The sequence below is a fragment of the Maylandia zebra genome, linkage group LG7 (assembly GCF_041146795.1).
Source record: "Maylandia zebra isolate NMK-2024a linkage group LG7, Mzebra_GT3a, whole genome shotgun sequence".
NCBI classification, from domain to species: Eukaryota; Metazoa; Chordata; class Actinopteri; order Cichliformes; family Cichlidae; genus Maylandia; species Maylandia zebra.
In genome coordinates, this window is record NC_135173.1 from 40,231,583 (window position 1) to 40,253,539 (window position 21,957).

General features: G+C 38.2%; 2 protein-coding genes across 7 annotated transcripts; one reads left to right on the forward strand and one right to left on the reverse strand.

Moving 5' to 3' along the window:
* Nucleotides 1–84: 84 nt before the first annotated feature.
* smad2 (SMAD family member 2) lies at nt 85–19,112 on the reverse strand. Of its 5 annotated transcripts, none has more exons than XM_014409564.3 (11): nt 19,036–19,112; nt 14,643–15,107; nt 9,619–9,708; nt 8,307–8,500; nt 7,880–8,014; nt 7,627–7,701; nt 7,393–7,446; nt 7,071–7,283; nt 6,520–6,657; nt 4,984–5,128; nt 85–3,749 (listed from the first exon to the last, which is right to left on the reverse strand). In XM_014409564.3, exons 2-11 carry the CDS (start codon nt 14,891–14,893, stop codon nt 3,626–3,628), a joined length of 1,419 nt encoding a protein of 472 aa, XP_014265050.1. In that variant the 5' UTR covers nt 14,894–15,107; nt 19,036–19,112; the 3' UTR covers nt 85–3,625. The 5 variants fall into 5 exon arrangements, with proteins under 5 accessions (XP_014265050.1, XP_014265053.1, XP_014265049.1 ...); XM_014409567.4 differs by lacking the exon at nt 19,036–19,112 and adding an exon at nt 18,315–18,478 and having other exon boundaries at nt 7,639–7,701; XM_014409563.4 differs by lacking the exon at nt 19,036–19,112 and adding an exon at nt 18,315–18,478.
* On the forward strand, nt 18,574–21,869 carry LOC101481391 (N-acetyllactosaminide beta-1,3-N-acetylglucosaminyltransferase 2). 2 transcript variants are annotated; one of them, XM_012916902.4, is made up of 4 exons: nt 18,574–18,651; nt 18,990–19,240; nt 19,516–19,536; nt 19,769–21,869. In XM_012916902.4, the coding sequence occupies exon 4, from the start codon at nt 19,798–19,800 to the stop codon at nt 21,139–21,141; it is 1,344 nt and encodes a 447-aa protein (XP_012772356.1). In that variant the 5' UTR covers nt 18,574–18,651; nt 18,990–19,240; nt 19,516–19,536; nt 19,769–19,797; the 3' UTR covers nt 21,142–21,869. The 2 variants fall into 2 exon arrangements, with proteins under 2 accessions (XP_012772356.1, XP_012772359.1); XM_012916905.3 differs by lacking the exon at nt 19,516–19,536.
* Nucleotides 21,870–21,957: the final 88 nt, after the last annotated feature.

Genomic DNA, 21,957 nt, shown 5'->3' on the forward strand with positions numbered 1-21,957 from the left:
CATGAGCTTTATTCATTTATGTAGAACACTCAGCCTAACAAAGGCTAGAACTATTTGCAATGCAACACAAGACACTATTTTCAGTTGAATTAAAACAGCTTTATTAGTGTACACAGTAAGAAGTTGTATATGCAAGGTAGTTGGAAAGCCTATGAAGTGAAGTGTTTGAAAAGACAAATTCTAAGAGACTGTCTAAGTGAATATGCTCCATTGACAGCAAGCAAAAGGAACAGCATGTATGATAAAAACAAAAGTACAACTATATAACAACACATCACTAGTGACATGTAGAAACTTCACTGTCTCCAAAGAACCACCTTCTTGACGATTCACCTGAAAGAGGCTTATTTGAAGATACACAATTGTCATCACAATCAGGAAACAAAAAGAAATAATAATAATAACAATAATAATACAACACGTGATCCTTAAATAGGAATGTGGACCTTCAGAATGTGTTGAATCAGCCGTCATGAAACCTTATTTGGTTTCATCTTCCCTCTGAGAGCTGGTAATTTGTAGGGCAGGCTAAAGTCTTAGGTGGCACTTAAAAACAAATAGAAGCGAAGGCTTTTGCTGGATCCCGGCAATACGCACAAAACAGTATGACTAGCCATCAGAAAAAAAACGAAAAGAAAAAAAAACCAAAAACCTTATCAATGTTTCTGCATAGAACAAACGTGGGTTAGCAATAATACACCATGATATCGTCACTTTAACATTTGGAAAGTCTGGCTATAACTTCCAGTCAACATTTTCCCTAATAAATAAAAAAAGAAAATATAAGACAGGTTGACAGATAAATAACAAAAAGATAAACAACATTTACCACATTGAGCTGGTTTTAGTCTGGTTACAGATGAGCATTAGTTAGGTGAAGAGTATAGGTCAACATTTGCCTGGGTCAAACCAGTATAAAGACAGGCAGGGCTCTAAAGTAAAGATAAAAATAAAGGCAATGAAGTACACTGCCTAATGAGAGACGTCATCCATCAACTGTGCGCTCTAAAACCCACCTACTGAAGTTTGACATCTTTGAATATGCAATAATGTATCATGTACCAGGATTTCTGGACTTCATGTCTTGGCCCTCATTATGTGAGAAGCTAAACCTTCATTTTGGTGTCCTTACTTAAAAAATAAAATAATAGCAATAATAATATGTCACATCTGCATCACTGATCAAGTAGAAGATGGGAATGTGTTTACGTGCACACCAACAACAGCTCTTTTATTTAGAGAATGTAAAATGAGGATACTGGGAATGTGACAGCAAGAGCCACAACAATGAGGCAAGTGAGTCCCATTATTATATATTTACATGTCCCACTTAAAATCCCAAGTAAAGAATTCACTTACAGTACAGAGACTTCAACTTAGTATCCCGTGTGCAAGTAAACACACTCATTGTTAATTAATGTGCATGTGTTGAATTACGGAACTCAATCAGCTTTTGATGCAGTTTGTTCACTGCACACTGGAATCTTAACTCCACAAATACACCTTTCAGCAACAGAGCTATATTAATTAATACCATGTGCTGTATACTCCATTGCGAGGCGGTTGGATTATACATCAATATCCAAAAGGTCAGTTATTTAGTCATCGAAACACCTTAATTTTTCTAATAGCTGTGGTACTTAACCATAAAATGCTCATCTTTAATTGTGGAGCTCAAACAGCCACTGGTGAATTTAAAGATTAAGCCGATCTTTGGTCAGACTCTGAGATGAAATACTGGTATCACTAAGATGACATCTGTAAGAGCCTAAATATGGTGAAAGTCTCCAAATTTCACACGTTGAAGAAAGAAAGGTATCAATTAGGACAATGTCAGTCATTGAGCGCAATGATAACTAAATGTGCTTTAAGTGGTAAATTCAGTGATAATGGTATATCCTATGCTACACGCACGCACACACACAAATAGTCATCAAGCTGTAATAATTTTCAAACTGAAGGTATGTTCTAAGAAAAATAAATTCTAATAAAAAGGAAGAAAGCTTTAAAGATTTTAAATATATTTATATGTAAAAAATACTCAGAAAATACAAAATGTAGCTAAAGGAAACAAGTAAAGAAAATAACTGTAGAGTAACTAGCTTGTGGAGTACTTAAAGCTTGAATACTTAAACGCTTTCAAACGCCAATGTCGGTACCAGCTGGCTTTCAGATAGGAAATTTTATTTATTTATTCATTTTTCAAATCAAATGAACACCAATTCATGCAATGTAAGGGCCCAAATCTTTACAGTAAATAGTCTAAAATAATAATCTTCTTCTGTGATTATCTTGAATCGAGTAGGCTTTTCAACACTTCTATATTTTCAATTTAAAAGCATACCTTGCTATATTTTACATGAAAGGCAACCATTTTTAATTTAGGATAGTGCAAGTGCAGAATAGAGGATGCTTGTTAATTACAGTCCAACACTGCAGGACTTTACTTACTGATAAAATGTCAATAATGATACACTATTGCAGAGATTTATGCCTCTTCCACAAATGTGAAACATAGGGAATAGGTGTTTATCTTTTCCTCTTGTTAGACGTAAGCAATAGTGAAGCCTTGTGTTTAATCTTAAGCCTGTGCATCTCAAAGTCTATACAGAGCTCCTCTTCACAAACAAGCCGATGTAACTGTGGAATAAAATAAGGAGAATGTAAGAGAGGGTGCATGGGAGGAACAAATTTTGGCCTAGTGTGACATATTGTAGACACTTGCTTCAAGTAATCCTCAACTTTAATTCCAATCATCTACACTAGGTGGTTAGTGATGACTACTACTATTTAATGGAAACTCCTCACCAACCAGTCCACACTTCGTATAAAGAGGAGACACTTTATCATTATGAAAACAAAGGAAAAGGAAAGCGCATATGGTTTGTGTGCATGAGAAAATGCGAAGATGGGGTTCATGAGTAATTAAACCCCTTTAAGAGCAGAAGACTTTGCATTCCAACATAGTGAGGTCAGTGATAACAACAGCACATGACTGACTGGGAGAAGAGAGGAGCATCCCAAATCAAATGGAAGTTTGGTCGCCAGAAAATGAAGATGTGAAGTTGGCTTTGGTCGATTGTGAGCCTGGAGTGGCAGTAGTACTGTTAGTCAGCGTCGTGTAAACGGAAATACTGACATGGGATCAAAGTTGTGCTGTGGTAAATAGGTAGTGAAGATGCGATCTGAACGAGTAGTTGGACAGACTGTCCAGCAAGTAGAAGGTCACATGCTCGATGCCCGAAGCAGCTGTTGCTGTGTCAGTGAGGAGGATAATAAAGCTCTGTCCTGCTTTGGGTTTTCAGATCAGAAATGTAGGCTCGCCCAATAGGACATCACTCTCTTGTCATTTTGATATTGCAAGGTGATCTCACTTGATGAGAACTAGAATGTGTCAGTTGTTCCAACAGAGTCAGGGTCTATTGTGGCATCACTTAATAAACCACTATTGTCAATTAGTGATGTCAAGCTCTTGTCCTCCGGGTCCAATGTGTGTGGGGGTTTTTTCTTCTTGTTTTTGTTTTGTTGTTTGTACATCACTTAAGACTGCATGGTGCTCTCCTTTAGGATACACTGTTCAAACACTGAAATGTCTGACTTTGTATCTGCAAAAGCAGGACACTGTTTAGGACATACTAGAGCAGCGCACTGAGGGTGAACCCATTTGGGTCAACACCTTATCCAACCACTGGAGGGGGCCATTGAGATGCAGTTCAATCCAACAAGGGGTGCTGGTGACTGTCTGACGCCTGCAAGGATAAAAATATAGCACATGGGTATGGGACAAAAGTAGCATTTCATGTGATTTGTTATTGATAATAAGCAGCATTTATAGATGGATTTCATATCAATATTCATTTTTTATTTTTTAAAGCACAAAAAAAAAAACAACCCAGTATGTTAAACATTGTTATGAGATTTCTTACGTGTGATTAAAAATACTAAAATGTACATCTGAGTTTGCAGTTTGTCCAAGACTGTTACATTGTGTGTTACTCTTGGCAGGATGCCTTTACTGCACTCACAGTCTGTTTGGGACATGCCAACCAACTACTACTCTGTTTAAATACAAAACTGTTTGGGGTGTAAAAAGCACCCGTTTTACCTTCCACTGAACACTGGGGAGCAGTAAGGCAAAAAGTCAGTCCTTTGTTAATGATGTTCCATGCATTTAGCTCCTAAAAACTTAACATTTTACGTGCACACACAAACTATGACCACTTAAAATCTTGCACGAGCTGCTTCTCTATGACCTGCATGTAAGATATACTGCTGACACCGCAATAGAGAGTGAGAGTGTACCTAGATTTGAATTTCAAGTCCTTCATCACTTTCTCAAGTTAGGTTGCTGATTCACTATTTCTCCTTAAGACTAATTTACTTAGGTTCAGTCCATTAACTTGAAGGTATACAAGCTATGAGTCAGTGTTAAGGGAAACTACAGTCTTTTTCATGCACAGTCCAATAGCTTCAGAAAAGTCCCCCTAGAACATCTTGAGAACTAATACAACTTCTATTGCTGACTATTCAACCATCACATCATGGCAAGCAAAATGTGCAGAGGTGAAGGGAACCACAAGCTTTGTCACAACTATTTGTGACACTTATGTGGCCTCTACCCACAAGCTCATTTTTAGTGCATAAAGAACTTAGATGGACACTGATGTGTACACAAAATTACAACCAAAAGTTGTTTTTAAAAAGGGAAGGTAGGCCTAAGCCTTTCAGTTCATAGAACCAGAAAAATATTGTTAGCAATCAGAGTCATGCCAACATTTGCAACATTAACAGTTTACAGAGAAAAATAAATGAATTAAACGGCTCAGAAATTGCAAACACTATATTCCTGAGCAGTCCACAGAGAGAGAGAGACAACACTACTGAGTTTTACTGAGCAACTCTCTGGTCTGATGGGGACCAGAAAGCCCTCCATTCATTATGGATGGCAGTGTAAGAGAACATGTGCTTCAGAGACAAATTCACCTGTACTCAGCTCCCCAGCCCTTGACAAAGCTCATTCTGATGGTGCACATCCTGGTTAGTTGGTATACAGCCTCAAACCCTTGATTTACTGACTGGGCCAGCAGTGCGGCAAACTCCTGGTTGTTAAAAATCTTCAGATTACAGCCTATCAAAACAGAAAAAAAATACATTAGAAAAAGGAAACGAACAAAATGATGTGTGGGACTAATAATCCCCACCAGGAAAGATTTAATTTAGTTAATGCAAATACTCCGAGGACATTTCATTTTTCACATTTGTGCACATGTAACATTTTACAAAAATAAAGCCAAATTAACAACAAATTAAATAAATGTGCATTTCCAAAACCAGTAAGCTGAATATTAGAATTAGCAAGATCACAGTTGTGCTATATTTGTAGGTACCAAGCTGAACCATTGTGAGGAGTGGGTGTGTTGCATGTTAGGAATTATTCTACACAAGCCTTACAAATCTGACCCCTGAATGTTCAAAAGATCTTTGTGGTGCATTTCAGTACCACTGTGTGCTTCAGTAATGATAGCGTTCACACTGCTCTTTTGGCCAGGGATGAAATGTTCAAAGTTACATGGGTACAGATGAGTCAGAGTGTGGGTGAGTGTCTGAAAAGACTGTCACACTGTATTCCCTTTCTTCAAGCTCAATTTCATCAATATCAGAGGGGGGGGGGGGGTCTACATATCAGAGCTATTTTAATTAAAAAAAAAACAAAAAACAAAAAGCACAGCCATCATGCACCATCATTTTCTTAATCTTTGTTTGGTGATACTTCCATTGGAGGAGGACCAACACTAAGGTTTTTTGTTTTTTTCCCCAAGAAGGGCACGAGCAGGTTGTATCCCCTGAGAAGGCAGAGATCCTTCAATGTGTACAGCAAAACACTAGGGATTTTCTATCAGTCGGACGCCAACAGACTAAACAAACCAATCTGGAAGGCCACCTCTGTGATACAAGCTGGACACGTTAGAAGCCCTCTGAACCACTTACTGTACAGGCAGCAGTGCACTTTTTACTAAGAGTGATTCAGCTCCAGACTGACTGACACAGGAAATTGTGGTTCATGCCATAACTGTGTTCAAATTAACACATATGCCTAGCAGAGAATCATCTCTCAAAAGTTTATCTCAACCCTGCAGTGTCACAGCACTTAACACTTACTGATTTACTTCACTGTACTGCACTTTCTGCTACTGAGAAACTTTAATAGCATCTGCTATGCTGTTTCTACTACACTAGGTAAGTCACTTTTTTATAAACTTAGATTTTTTTTTTACTGTATTGTATGCTACTACCTAATATTGTCAGCCAAACATTTACTTATTTAACATTTTTTAATACTCATTTTGATCCCAGATTAGTTTTTACCTTTCTGAGACATTTGCAAAATTCACATCTTTAGGATAAATAAAGTACATCTTCTATACTGTATCTTGTAAGCAAACCAGGCAGGACCTTTTTAAACTGTTGTATAAGAATCATTCAGCTTTATTTAAAAAATAAAACAAAACATGTACAAACCTGGTGGTATCTTGCAGACTGTGGCGGGGTGCCAGCCATATCGTTGATTGCAGTTAGGACTCTGGACAAAAATGGCACTGTCGCTGAGGCACTCGGCAAACACCTCCCCTCCGATATAATACAATCTCACGCCACGACCTGCAGAATGTATCACAGAAAAATTAATGTGAAGCTAACGAAAAAAAGACAGAAAAAAAAAAATCACAAAGGCTTACTCTGGAGCAAAGCTTGAACTTGAGTGAAATATCAGTGGACATAGTGCTATGGAAAGTCTTAAATCAGTCACACCTATTCAGCAACATGTCTTTATCAGATAGATTTTTAAAGCCATCACTGAAAGAACTGCTGTATTTCTCACAGCACCTTTACAATTGAAATCTCTGTAAAGACACATTTACAGCTCAAGGACGTCAGTGTAATGAATCTGAGATTCATAGTGCAGGTATTGTTAAAGTGCCGCAACACTGTAAAAATCCTTAAAAAGAGCTTTTCCCACACAGAGTAGCTGCTACACCATGTTATTTTTGACTGTGTGGCAGTGTATGCTGTACCTATATGTCTCCTTGTCATTTCAACAGTAGCATTTCTGTTAACATTGCTGAGAAGCCCTAAACAGAAGCGTTCAGAGTTGGAGGGATCGGTGAAGCCATCAACGGTCAGGGATGGCTGTGAGGCATGGAACGTCTCTCCAACCCGCTGGTTTAGCTCGTAGTAAGCTATAGAGCACCAGAATGCTGGTTCGCTATAGGTGACTGGCTGAAGGTCTGAAAGAAAGAAATCAAGGTGGTAATGTTTAAAGTTTTCATTGAATCATTTATTGATAATTTCCAAGGAAACTAAAGATAAATAAATAAACCAATAAATCGCTCTTACCCAGGCCGTGACTGACAGGAGACAGGGTGCTCGGTGACATTTCTGCTGGTGAGCCTGATGACAAAAACATACAACACATTACATCTTGTTGTACTCTGTTTTGCATTTTAAACACTGCCTGTGTAAAACACACTGCTGTAATGACGTGCATGTGTGAGGAAAAAAAAAATCCAGAAGTTTACATGCGAGTATAATCTTAAGGATATTTCCAAGTGCTAAACTCAACTAATCTACCTGATTCCATACTTTGATTCATCTGCTGGTCGCTGGTTTCACCATCTTCACTCATATAGCCAGGTGGAGGAGTGTCTGTAAAAAAGGAACATTAAATAAGATGTGTATTCTTAACAGCAACCATTGCTTAAAACCCAAACAAAGCCAAGGGGTTTTTATACTAAACCAAAGCTCAAGAGTTAGCACAGAAAGATCAGTTGTTACTTTAAACAAATGAGTGAAACTACTGAAATATGAAGGAAAACATACATACCTGGTATATAGTTATTAGGAGGATCTATGCCTGCAGGGAAGTTGGTGTTTTCAGGAATGGAGTTTGTAAAGTCGTCTAGAGGCGGAAGCTCTGTCAGAATCTCTGTGTGACGTGGGACCAACACCGGTGGCAGCACTGAAGAGAAAAGGAGTGTTATTGACAAGTACAGATGGAAATTGTTATACCAATTAATATGATATAATTATATGCATTTTTCCACTAAATATAATCTTGTAAAAAGACGAATGAACACTAATATAAACACATTTAGACTGATTTTAACAGCACAAAACGGAAAGAGACTAGGAGATCTAAAACAATGATTTTGCTATGACTACCATGCTCATAGGGTTATTCAAGGACATCTTGAACACCAGAACCAAAAGTACTTGAAGTAAGAGGACACACAATTCTCAAGGACCCTTACCAGGTGTCTCCACTCTCTGGTAATGGTAGGGATTGACACACACTTCATCCTTCTTAAGGTTAAATGCATACTGGCAGGTGTCAATGGCCCTCAGCTCATGGTGGCTGTGAAGGTCAGGCCATCTCCACAGGCGGCAGTAGATGACGTGAGGCAGGCCCTTACGATGAGACACCTGAAGACGGCCATCCAGTGACCTAAGCGAGAGAAGATGAAAAGCAGCTCATAATGCGCCAAGATCTTCACAAAAAACTCTCAGAAACTCTGAAAGGTGATTGTGTCATTTCTGGTTTGAAAGTGCTTACTAATATATATATATTTTTAAAAGTTACTGGATATGTTGCATGGCTAAACCTTATTTTAAAAGCCTACCTGCTAGTTGATTATTTAAAAAGCTATAAAGAAAGCTTTTCAGTGGAAATGACCAGCTACATTATTTCCTTATCGTCTAAATAATAAGGGTGGGGGAAAAAAATCGATACTGTGTAGTATGGTGATATTTTGTTTGCTAATTATGTATCGATACAGGGACAGCAGAAATCGATATTCTGTTACAAAAAGGTTTTTGTGCTCTGACTTCAGAGCATGTTGATCCTTTTTCTGAGCAAGAATCATTCCTTCACTGTCCAAATGTGTTTAACTTGTTTTTTGGCAGCAATAAACATGACAGTTTACTTATTTTAATTTAAGACATGTTTTATTTTAATTAAGTTTAAAACTTTTTTATTTAATGTAAAATTATATTTTGTTTTAATTTACTTTCAAATTCTTCAGTTGCTGAAGGGGCTGCATAGTTTTCATAAATTGCATAGTTCAGAATAGCTATAATTGTACCAGATGGTTGCATTCAGTTAAGTTGGACTAGACTGTAAAACAAACCGTTCAGTTTGTCAACAATAAAACTGACTGAAATGAGAGAAAGACTGAGTGTGAGACTTTGATATCAGATAAAATGAATATTGATAAAGTTTACCTTTATGGAGAGAATCTGAATATCGCAAAATATTTTAAAAAATTGCAATAATATCGTATCGTGCGTTAAGTATTGTGATAATATCGTATCGTGCGTTAAGTATTGTGATAATATCGTATCGCGGGATGTATGGTGATTCCCACCTCTACTAAATAACCAAAAATGCAAAGTTGTAGCACAAGTTGTGATTACATCTGGTTTAAAAAACAAAAACAACAGAAATGACCCCATCTTAAAAAAACAATAGGCATTACTTTTTTCTGCACAACTTTTGCAATAATGAAGACATATGTAGTAAATCTGTTGGATCACTGTATTTTTCATGCATGTGAGTATATTCACCTGCTGTGGTCAGGATATCCGTACATGCCTGCTGAGTCCCACTGCTCTATCATGTGGCCTGAGCCTAGACCCCAAAGGTCTGAGCAATTGCTACAGACACAGAAACACACAGGCACGCACACCAAAGACATGCATACACATACACACGCACACAAGTGGAAAAAGAAAAAAAAAATACAAAATGAAAGCAAACAGATGGTAAACATGAGGCGTTTCATTCCAAATTAGTACGATGAAATCACAGATATGTACAGTTGGTAACTCAATGGCATGAAGGAAGGAAAAAGCTCCACCTTCAGTTTCCCAGTAAGAGACCAACAAGATGACAGATGACTGCAAGACAAATCCAAATCAGACAATAGTGATGTGGTGCAATCAGGTGACACAGAATGGCTCCGTAAGATAATACAATTCCAGGCATGCATCCAATTGTCATTTACTTGACTTAGGTGGCTAATAAGCCGCTAAAATGCACAACTGCAAAGAACACACAAACAAATAAAAATAAAATAAAACCACACATTTGGGCATGTTTTTTTCAAAAACATGAGAAGTGTGATGTGAAGAAATATATTAATCTAAACATGAATGATATGTGAATGAGGACATTTAAAAAAAAAAAAAAAAAAAAAAAAAAAAAAAAAAAAAAATCACTAAACACTTCGTGTGTCAAGACGTGAGAAAAGAAAAAAAAAAAAAAAGGATACAACACTAATGTGTATCTGCATATAAGGAGTTTGTGTGAGAGATCCTGTTGTCTGATTAGAGCAAAATGATTGTCATGCCTGTCTGTGCAAGGTTCTCTATCTCGAAGCTTATCACCCTACTTGCATAGTTTTACAACTACAAGAATCACAGATAGCACTTTGCCTTCTTCCTTTCCTACTTAAAAAGGTCAAAAGTACAAGGTCTCTTGAGTCCATCGTCAAAAAGCCCCCTGTCTGGGAACCCTTGATCTTCATCTATTCACCTATTGATCACTGGAGATAATTTGACACAAAACTAGAACTGTATTTTAAAAGCGTCTTCTTGCAAGTTTAACCAAAGTATGCGCAAAACATTAGGCTGTTGTCATTTAAAATTTCCATTACCACCAACTATCTCCAGAAATAGCAGAGCTGCTACAGTGTTTCCTACCTCCAGTCAGAAAGAAACCTACAAACACCTTGCAATACTCGAGATACCTTTTTCCACATCCTTCACTCCACCCACAAAAAGACCAAAAGAAAAAAAAAAATTATCTTAGACTTTATCGTCACTTTCTTGAGCTTAAAGGAAATTAGAGGCGATGTGACGTACTATGCAGCTAAAAGAATCCAAGCTGTGTAGTTACAACCCTTAAAACATACTGTCTAAACAAATGTCTTTCGGTAACTATCATGATTTTATCAGTTCTATATCAGAAACTACAATCTAACCTACATTCCTCAATGAGAAGAAAACAGCAGACATTTAGCATCATGCAAGTCTTGTCTTTTTCATTTACAGGACATGGATGACAACATATGATGAGCCATTCTCATCTGTGCTAAAATCTCTGACAACTTCCTCAACAGTTAGACCACTTTCAGATGCACTGTTTAGAATACAGTACATAACCACATACAATACTGTGCAAAAATGTTGTGCTGGCCCTCATTTCTTTGCATCTTGCTTCTATGACGGCTTGGGCTGCATTTCAGCCCTAGGTGTTGGGGATCTTGTAAGAACTGATTGTATCATGATTACAGAAAAGTATCATTAGATTTTGATCCACCACACAATACCATCTGGAAAGCATCTGATGGGCTGCAACTTTCAGTCTGGCAATGATCCCAAACACACTCGAATGGAAAACTGTCAGTTTCAGTTATTGATTGGTCTCCCCTGAGCCTGGACCTCAATATTATTGAAGTGGTAAGGGATCATCTAGACAGAGAACAAAACAAAAGACATCTGGCATCCAAAGAACTTTGAATGTCCTTCAAGAGAACAATTCCTGAAGACTACTTAAAGAAAGCTTGCCTAAGTTAGATTAAGTCTACTACAATTGTACAAACCCTGTTTTTGCCTTTTATACTGTATTTACATTTAGGTTTTTACATGTTTGAATACATCACTGCACATATTTCTACAGTTTCTTAGCAAAATATAAAGAAATGATGGGTACCTTAAAACTTTTGCAAAGTACTGATTTTATATCTATCTATCTATATATATATATATGCGCGCTCATCCATTCAGAGTACATCTACACAAATGCATTAAAGACTGCAATGTAATTATGTCTGTCTGACCTCAGCCAGAAATCTGACCAGAGTGCACTGCTGAGAAACTATCTGCCCACCAAGGACGTCGTCTAATATTCCTTAATACAGAAGGTGAACCTGTGTGTGCTACAAGGCCAAAAAAAGGAAAAAAGAAATACAGTACAAACTCCATCACATTAGCTTCATTTACATTTCTGGTCACCTCACAAAGCCCTCAATTGTTTCACAAACTAAGTTACAAAAAAATGGAAGGAAAGCAGGAAAGCACCAGTCTGCCAAACCAGACACATGCTAGTTTCAACTCCATTATATTCTCGGTAAATCTGACCAGCATTCTCTGTGACTATATGGGTTTCTACCCCAATACTAGGGCTGCCACGATTAGTCGACTAGTCACGATTATGTCGACTATTAAAATCGTCGACGACTAATTTAATAGTCGACGCATCGTTTGAAGCTTTGTAAGATCACAAAGGACGCAGGAATGAGTAGTAGGATTTAAGAGTGTAATAACGGACTGAAACAGAAGATGGCAGCACTGCATGTACAAGGTTGCCAGCTGCCGTTAAACCCCGAAGAAGAAGAAGCTGTGTCCCAGAATTCATAGCGCAGCTTGTTTTGTTAATTGGCCATGGATAAGAGGTAGATACAGTGCTTTTGGTGTACAGAATAAGACACTTGCATGGATGTATGGTTAAATGTGGCCTGTAGTCTAAAGCACATATGTAGGACTAGAAAAATGTTATTGAAATGCCAATTGCTTTGAACACCTGATGTAAATTAGATCTGAATTTTCATTTCTTTTTCTTCTCCATATCTGTCAAAAGCTACCAATAGAAAGCAATGGGTTGAGTGATCAAGAATAGCACCCATCAATTCAGTGACAGGCCAGTCTGAGTGTGCTGATTTATGGTCAGCATAAGTACGTAGTGTGGTACTAAAATAATACCAAATTATAATTTGTAATTAACATGAGGCTTAAGACAGAAAGGAGAGAAAGACTACATTGCATAAAACACTTGAGAAGGGAAGCTTCTAATAATCCGATCCTCAGTGAATTAATGAAAGGTGATCACGTGTACTTTGTTGGGTTTCCATGACTTTTTTGTCTCACCTCATCTGGAGACTTCCAACACCTTCTCATGTGACAAACAGAAATCTACTGAAGCCATATGTAAGAGAGGTAGCCAGCGACTATTTGAACTAGGTATTATGGCAAACAGTTTCAGAATGAAAAGAATAAATAGATGCATTTTCTTTTGTTTTTTCTTCACTTGTTTGCAAAAACTGCAATTTGTTAAGAGAATATTCTTCACTGTAACAAACTGCACAACTCATTTTTTAATAGAATTTCATCAACTTTTGTAATCATATAATGTTCATCATATTTCAAACAGTTTGTTAACTGGTGCAGAATGCTTTACATACCAAAGGTATTCTTAAGTTTTTGGACATTGCTTCAACAGCTATTCACATTTGGTTGTCTCTTACTTTATTGCTTGAGAGTTGTAATAACATAATTTCTACAAAACTTACTGGACTTAAAGTGCTTCATGAAGTGAAGTGGCCAATGCAGAGTGCTAATTAAAAAAAAGCAGCTATTTAATTAGTAACGCCTGCTGTTATCTGAAAGTACTTAAAAGTATGCTACCAGTTAAACAACAACATTATGCTCCTACCTTTGAAGCCAGAGACGTTTATTACTTAAATAACATTTAGATCTTTGATTTGAAAATAAACTTTATAGAATTAGGAGATGAGATGGTGCAAACTACTGGCGCAAGACAAAAAAAATTTCTGAATAGATTTTAAAGATAAATTCTAGAATAGGCACGTTAATCTTTTCACTGTTTTCACTGTCATTATATTATGCTGCTATTCATACTGTCATTATATTAATGCTGCTATCCTGTATGTATTGTACATACTATTGTTTGAGTACTTACGATTGTTTTTTTTGTACTTTTTATATTTTACATTTATATTTATTATTGAAACTTGCACCAAGGGAGTGGCACTCCAATTTCGTTGTACTCTGTACAATGACAATAAAGGCTATTCTATTCTATTCTATTCTATTCTAATCTTTTCACTGTTTTCGATCAAATTCATCCGAATGATCAGTCATCGGTATAATGTTCTCAAAGGAAACACTGAAATCAGCTCAGGCAGTTCATATTCTTAAGGTGCAGAAGACCACAAGGCTGATGCAATCAAAGATTATCAGAGAAAAATCAATATAGAGCAAACTCTGCAGACGGTGTGAATGCACCCCCGAGTTCTGCATATAGGTTAGTGAGTTCTAATGAAAGCAAGCACAAGATGGTTTTGGTTGGCAATGCATGCAGGACATCTGTTTCCTCCAACCTGGTTTCACTTCTGCTGCCTTGCTAACCTATGGCACAAAGTATTGGGGAAGTGGACCCACTGTTGCATAACGGAGACTTCTTTCTGCAAATGTGTGGGTGCCTGTCACTCTTTTTCTTACTTTCATGTGTGTTGATATACCTCACTGCACTCACTAATTTGCGGTATTGTGGCACACCATTCCATGCTGCCAGCAGATTTGTTTTTGTGTGGAAGTGTGACAGTGCTGAAAAAAGCAACTGCATTGTTCACTGTTGTAGTCTTCATTTTTAACCATTCAGTGGAAATGAAAAAATTTGCTTTATATAAATGTATTAATGCACAAAGCTGTTGTGAATGAGCGTCTACAGTTCAGAGACAAAAAAAACAACAACATAGAAATACAGGATCTCTGGGTCCCTATCTTACCTGGGTATGGTGACACACTTTGTGTTGCTGTTCTGTGTACTGATCGCTTTCTCTAGCTCGTCCAATTGTCCCGTCTTCTTAAGCTTCTTTACCAAGCTTTTAACTGCTTTTTCACACCACTTCTCCTCCTGTCCACCTCCATTCTGCTCCCCAACCCCTCCGATTCCTGCTCCTCCGCTCCCCGCTGGAGTCTTCTTCCATCCCAAGAGCCGCTTCACAACAGGTGGGGTGAAGGGAAGGATGGAGGACATGGTAGCTTGTTGAATGTTCTGATGCCCCTCTTAATCTGTCTTGAGTTGGGAAAGAAGGGTTTGGGGGAGTGATATAGTTGACTGGTCTGAACTCACTGTTAATATACCCAGCGTATGTATGTCTTTTACGAGTAATGTTTGATCAGAACTAAGGCATTGGTCTTCAGAAGTCAAACTAAATATAGGGATTGAAGGGGAATAAATCCAAAGAAACCTAGAAAACAGAGAGAAAACACACATTAACATTTGTGCACGAAAATATTAAGTGAGATGAACAATTGAATGTATTTCTTTTAAACTTAAAGTTGTTGTTTTTTTTAATCATTTGTATCACAGCTTTCCACTATCACCTCTCCCACTGCACACAAAGCACAAAAATTTGATGCATCCGTATTAACAACCATCTCTCACCTCTCATATATTGTTTTTTTTTATTAAAGCCATTAACACCTAACTTTTGCAAACACTTTAAACAGAGACATATTTTTAGGACTACAACACTCACAGGTCATTTCACTGGCTATTTAAAGATATATAGAAATGATGAACAGCATTTGATTTGAAAATCTGAGTACTTAACTGACATAGCCTAAAAAAATACCACCAATACACTATTTACAGAAACATGTTTCAAGTACAGGCAACAGAGCAACACTTATACATATTTATGACAGTCCTATATTACAAAGCAGTATTTGGGGCTTAGTGGAGGGACTTTAGGTTCAACCCAAGTTTTGAAACCCACTGCCTACTTATTAACTTAATATAACTTTCACTTTTGTCATTTTCTGGCAACAACTAATTAGACATACCCTGTGGTTACTAGCAGTTTTTAAGCAATTTTATATGTTGTTGTTTAGCCTTTAAAATAGTTATATAACACTAAAAGAACGCTAAGGCTGGTATAAAGCTTTGACCTTGTATAAAATTTGCAGTTCTACTTACCTGCCAGTTTAAATTCTGTTTATATTTTTGTTCGTTACTTGCTCTCACACAGTCTAAAACCACCAGGGTTGCATCCATCTTACCAAGCTAATGCTCAACCTGTGCTTCTATGACAGAGTTGTGGTGCTGAGAAGTCTACTAACTTACATATACTAAGCTTACTTGCTGGTTTTCTACTGGGCTTTAAATAGAGTTTTTATGTGCTGCTCCAGTCTTCCTAACCACACATTAATATACTTCTTATTTATATCATTTACATACAATGCCCACCAGACACATACAATGCTGCTTTGGTTGCAGTAAATGTGCTACTTTTAGCTTGACATGTGTCTTTGACCACTTCATATTTTCTATTATTGTAGTTTTCTATTATTGTTTCTATTGTAAAGTAGAATAGGCCACCCCGCTACCAGTAAATGTATGCATGTTTGTGCCATATGTGGCCAACACCACTGTGTGAATGTGCTCATAGCTAGACTTGAAAAGCCTAGCTTGACTTATCGAGTTGATAGGAACCGTTGTGTGACCACTTAGCCCGACTGCCGATGTTAGAGTGAGTGAACCCAAATATCACAATTCATCCTGGTATACTGGATTTGCTTGTTAGTACAGCCCCCTTGCATTTCACTATTTACACCAAATTTTTTGGTCCCTAATGTAGTTATTCAGCATCACATGCATGTTGTTCATACAAATGCAGCTCTAGACAAATCAATACTAAACTTTTGAAGGATCCTAACCCATATAAATCTGTTATTCCAAATGGTGGATGGTGCACTTGATCCTGTTCCCCAGTATATAGTCGGCTTTGGAAACAACTAAAGGGTATATAATTATGCTAAAGTATTGTTTTTACTTAACAGGGAAGAACACCCATCTTAGGTAGCAATCTATAGCATTTCTGTAACCAAAACCTGTTATTACCCTATCATAAGGAAACTGAGGACTGTTTAATCCTGGTCAGTAGCAGGTTCCTAGAGGGAATTTCAGATGAAACCTGCTGGCCCACCTACTCCTGATAAACTCTTAAGCTTCCAGGATGCTTTTCTTTAGACTTTCAATCTGATATTCCCCTTCACTACAACTGAGTGGAGCAATTCTAAACCTCAACCTCACCCTCAATTGGACTAGCAACTAAGCAGAAAACAGCTCATGAAATGTGGAACACACACTAAACACCAAGTTCAGGACACTGATGTGAGCTTTGACTCGCAAGTGTAACCTCCTCCTGTATTAGACCTGTCTTTTTTATTGCAGAGAGCCATTTTCTAGCCTATTGATGGAAGAGCACACATGCTCAGACTGTGCAATTCAAACAGGACCTCCAGAGACAACTGTAATTGAATTACTAAAGGAAATTTGAAAATGCATCTTCTTTGCGGACTCAGTCTTGCCAAGACGTATACTCCATTGCTTTTGGATTAGACAGCTGCACTACAGATCAATGGACTCTAATAAATCCAGACAGAACTACTGGCAGATGCAGATTTCTCAAGTTAGCTGCCAGGTGGAAAGGATAAATATCCTTAGTGTGTTACTCTGAAAGTCCAAGCTCCTTCTAAGAATTATTTTCACTTAATGCTTAACCCTTGGACTCCTACAGTAAGAGCAGCTTCCAGAGAGAGACCTTTCCTTAAAATAATTAACTACAAGCTTAATTCTGTGTTTGTTTGATACTGTCCAAACAGCAAAGCACGCCAAGCAATATTTCTAGCTGCAGTACGCAAAATAACAGCTACTGGATGAAAGCTTAATGGCTTTTTCAATAAACGGATTGAGTTCAATGAAAAGCAATTATTTGGTCCACATGAATGATCACTTAAGCGTTGTGGTTAATATGCTGAAGAGAAGCAATGGTTTTTCGAAATAACAAAATCTCAGGGACAAGCCGCTGGCGAGTGTGAGAGCCTTCAAAGTGAACACAAAGTCTCAATGCAAGTTAAGGAGTCAGGAGAACAAAACGTGCCGATTAGGCCGTTTGTTATTTGCTCCTCGGCCATTCGTTGATTCGTGTCAACTCGAAATCCTGGCATACTATCGGGATCTTACGAAGGGAATAAGCAACAATAATATGTCTGCAACGATCTGTTTGGGTTACTTCTTCTCCGAGATCGCCTGCATAACACACGCGATTCGAAGAATAAGCTAACGCTACTTAATGGCAAGGGGATGTAGACTTCAACGAGCCACAAAAGGCGAGTTGGTCTCATTGCTGGCTGTCATTTGCCCTCAGCCACATATTGGTGAAGATATTAGGGTTTCTTTTGTCTCGGAATGACTGATAGTTCCCCCTCATCCTCCTCACCTCGCCCCCCTCTCTCTCTCAAAAAAACAAAAACAAAAAAAAAAAACCAAGAGTGCGAAAAAATCTGCTAGCAACCTTGCTACTTTGTCACAGACAAACAGGTCTGTGGCATGTTTTGTCGCTTACAAATCAATTCTCTTTCATTATTTAAAAAAAAAAAAACACGCTTACCCAGCACCGAGATAAAGTGAAGCTTAACAGTCACTGGAGTACCTGTGAAAAAAGCCTGCTTGCTCATTTTGAATTCATCCAGAGATACTTTGAAATGTATTTTCCACCTCCTAGCCGCCGGGATGATGGCTCCTCATTCAAAGCTCAACCAAACATGTATTGCTTCACGCAAAACAAACGTAAGAAGACTTCACAATGCCCCGCCCCCCAACTGGTTCTATTGGTCACATCCGGGGATTTAGCCCCAAAGCCCTCGACTGTTTAGCCCGTAACCTGTTGCAAGACGCGTGCTCTATTGGTCTGAGGCAGTGTCCGTCACAGGGTGTTATGCATGGAGGTATGTCGGTGTTACCTTGATTATCTTTATAAAATTGCATAATACACTTGTACACTAACTGTATCTCTGTATCTACACGCACACAAACATACTGACACACAGAATATATATATATATATATATATATATATATATATATATGTGTGTGTACTTAAGTGAAACCTTAAACCACTAATCATTTATAATTTGCGGTTGGGTGGGTCCAGACAATCTGGCTACATCATGCAAATAGCCTCTACACCTGCAACGCATGTAAATAAAATCAATGTGTTGGCAGGAGACAGTACAACAAATCATGTGGATCCCTTTGTTCTTTTTTTCCCCTCGTTATGCTTAAGCGTCAAAGAGCCAAAGGAGCGCATGCTCGATGCGCATGGGACTCACCTGGGACACGTTGCTCAGCTGCGGTTGAAAGTCCCATACGCTGAAGGACCAAATGATGCACTACAATACAAACTGTGCTACACAGCTGCGGCTTAATAACCAGCTCATGACGAGGCCGGATGCTAAAACTAAAACAAGAAGTGGACACCACAGGTGACTGTGCCTTTTTTCCCACTCGCCATAACCAACGAAAGTTCCCTCGCTTGTAAGTACTTCTGTGTTTCCTCTCGTCCCTTGCCTAAACCTGTAAGAGTTTGACAGAATTGTAGGAAACACATGTAGCAGTTCTAACAAGTGTATTTTGTAGACTAAAAGATGCAGGCAAGTTTAGTCTATTCATCCATCCTTGGAATTAGATAGATAGATGTAGAATCAATAGGCCATTCTTTTCAAGTCAAATACAATATGGAAGCAGTAACTGATGAAAGAGGCAAATAATCCTTGTTGTTTCATAATACATTTTCCACATTGTTCCTACAGGGGCTGAGTACCTGTCGACAGGTAGGTATTAGATGATGTTGTGAATGTGTAGAGAAGAACAGATAATAAACCTCCCTGGACCATCACTAAGGAGACAAAAAACCTCCCTTGAGTTGATGGCAGTGTTTGCTATAAAACCTCTTATGAGACTCGTTCTGTTGTATAAATCTGTACAGTGAAGGCAGTGCCATTTTTCTTTCTCTGCTTTGCATTATTATCTTTAAAAGAAAGCCTCATGTTTTTCTGTGTGCAGGTGTGTGTCTGCTTTGTATACCACAGGCAATGGGAAAATGCTGCAAACGCAATGGGAGACTGCTGTGCTTGTGTCTGCTGCCTTGTATGATGACTGGCCATCTTTTAATTTATATTGGCATCTCCATATTCATCACCATCTCCTACGCTCCGCCAAAAATAACTATCCACTATATTGCTCCAGGGATTTCTGCTAATTCTTCAACTATGGCCTCCCATCCACTCGGGCCTTTCTGGAACCTTCGTTTGGAGGACAGTGCTCTGTGGAACCAGCTTCAGCATGCTTGGGACCGTGAGCACAATCCACTACTGATAGGAAACACAACTCGCATACAGAGGAAGCCCAAAGCTAAGTTTTTATCAGAGATTAACAATGAATGTATTTCTGACAACACATCATACAAGTGTTCAGTCCCTCACATGCAAGATATAAACAAGCTGCCAGAACAGATTAGGGCATTTATCAGGTCAATGTATTACAGGGAGTACCCCCTTCTTATCAACCAACCTGGTATGTGTAGGAAAGACAACAGTAGCTTTGATCTGGACTCTCCCATGCTCCTCATGGCTATCAAATCTCAAGTGGGAAACTTTGAAAATAGGCAGGCAATCCGTGAAACATGGGGACGCAGTGGTCTGGTGGAAGGGGAATCAAATAAAAAAGGTGGATTGGTGCGCACAGTCTTTCTTCTTGGAAGGCAGGACTCAGGTACAGGTCCACACCCAGACCTAAAAAATCTCCTGGAGCTAGAGAACCTGAAGTATGGGGATATTCTACTGTGGGACTTCAGAGATACTTTTTATAATTTGACCCTAAAGGACTTGCTGTTCTGGCAATGGTTCGAGCAGTACTGTCCCACTGCCATCTTTGTTTTCAAAGGAGACGATGACGTCTTTGTCAGAACAAATGCCCTTCTGGATTATCTGCACAAGAACGAGGAGGAACACAAACTACAGCTACTTTTAAAAAGGAAAACTGAGATGGATATGTTCATCGGGGACGTGATTACTAATGCAATGCCAAACCGTGAACCGTCCACAAAATACTACATACCAGAAAATTTCTACAAAGGAGTGTATCCACCCTATGCTGGTGGAGGAGGGGTGGTGTATTCTGGATCACTTGCATTACGTTTGAAAGAGGTGTCTGAGAGGGTCCACCTTTTCCCTATTGATGATGTGTATCTTGGAATGTGCCTGCACAGACTCGGGCTTTCTCCAACCCATCACCCGGGTTTTTTAACATTTGACCTCCCAGCAGGAGAAAGGGAAAATCCTTGTGCATACAGATCTGTTCTGCTTGTTCACAAACGGAGTCCCAAGGAGATGGTTACTTTGTGGAAAAAGCTCCGGAACCTGCCTGGTCAATGCTAAGGCTCATTTGCCAACCAAATAGGACTCAGTGAGTACAGGATGACTGCTACAACCACACTCACTGGCTTCATCATCATATCAATCAGGCTTTGTCACATTACGTAAGGTCACATAATGGACATTTCCTGTGTGGAGTTAAAAACTGAATAGAAGACCAATCTACCTCAAAGAGGGTTTGTTAATAAGGCATCACAGATTAAGGGCATACATTCTGGCCCCTTATTCACCATTTGTATTTATTTACTCTTCTTTAACTTAAAGGTTTTATTTTCTTGACTATAGAAAATATTTTACCATTGTAAATGATTTAGATGTATTTATACAATGGCTGGTGAACATAGTTTGTTTTTTTTTCCCCTTTCTTAAATTTCTTGGCACTATTTTCTTCCCTTTAAGTCAGCAGTTTCTCTTAAAATGTTCTGATGTTTAACTTTCACTTCGAAACTGCAACACAGCTTGATTAAATGTATAATTTTCATGTGATGTCTTCTGTACCTCAAAAAAAGCAATGCTTGACTTTGAAAGGTGTGTATCTACATGGTTGTAATCCTTGAAAAAAACTTTGTCTTTTTTTTTTATGTTCTCGGCTGCCAGAAAAATGGTTTTTTTAGTGTCAATCTATGATGCTAACTACTTCCAACTTCTTGTATTAAATCATAAAGCATAAAACAACGTCTTTCAAGTCATGAAAATCTGAAAATCACTGATAAAGTAAAATTATGCAGTTGTTATTCAAAACGCTATAAGTTGCCTTAAACATGGACAATGTTCATTGGTATATAGATGTTGTAACACTGGAGTTTGGTTGTGAATAAA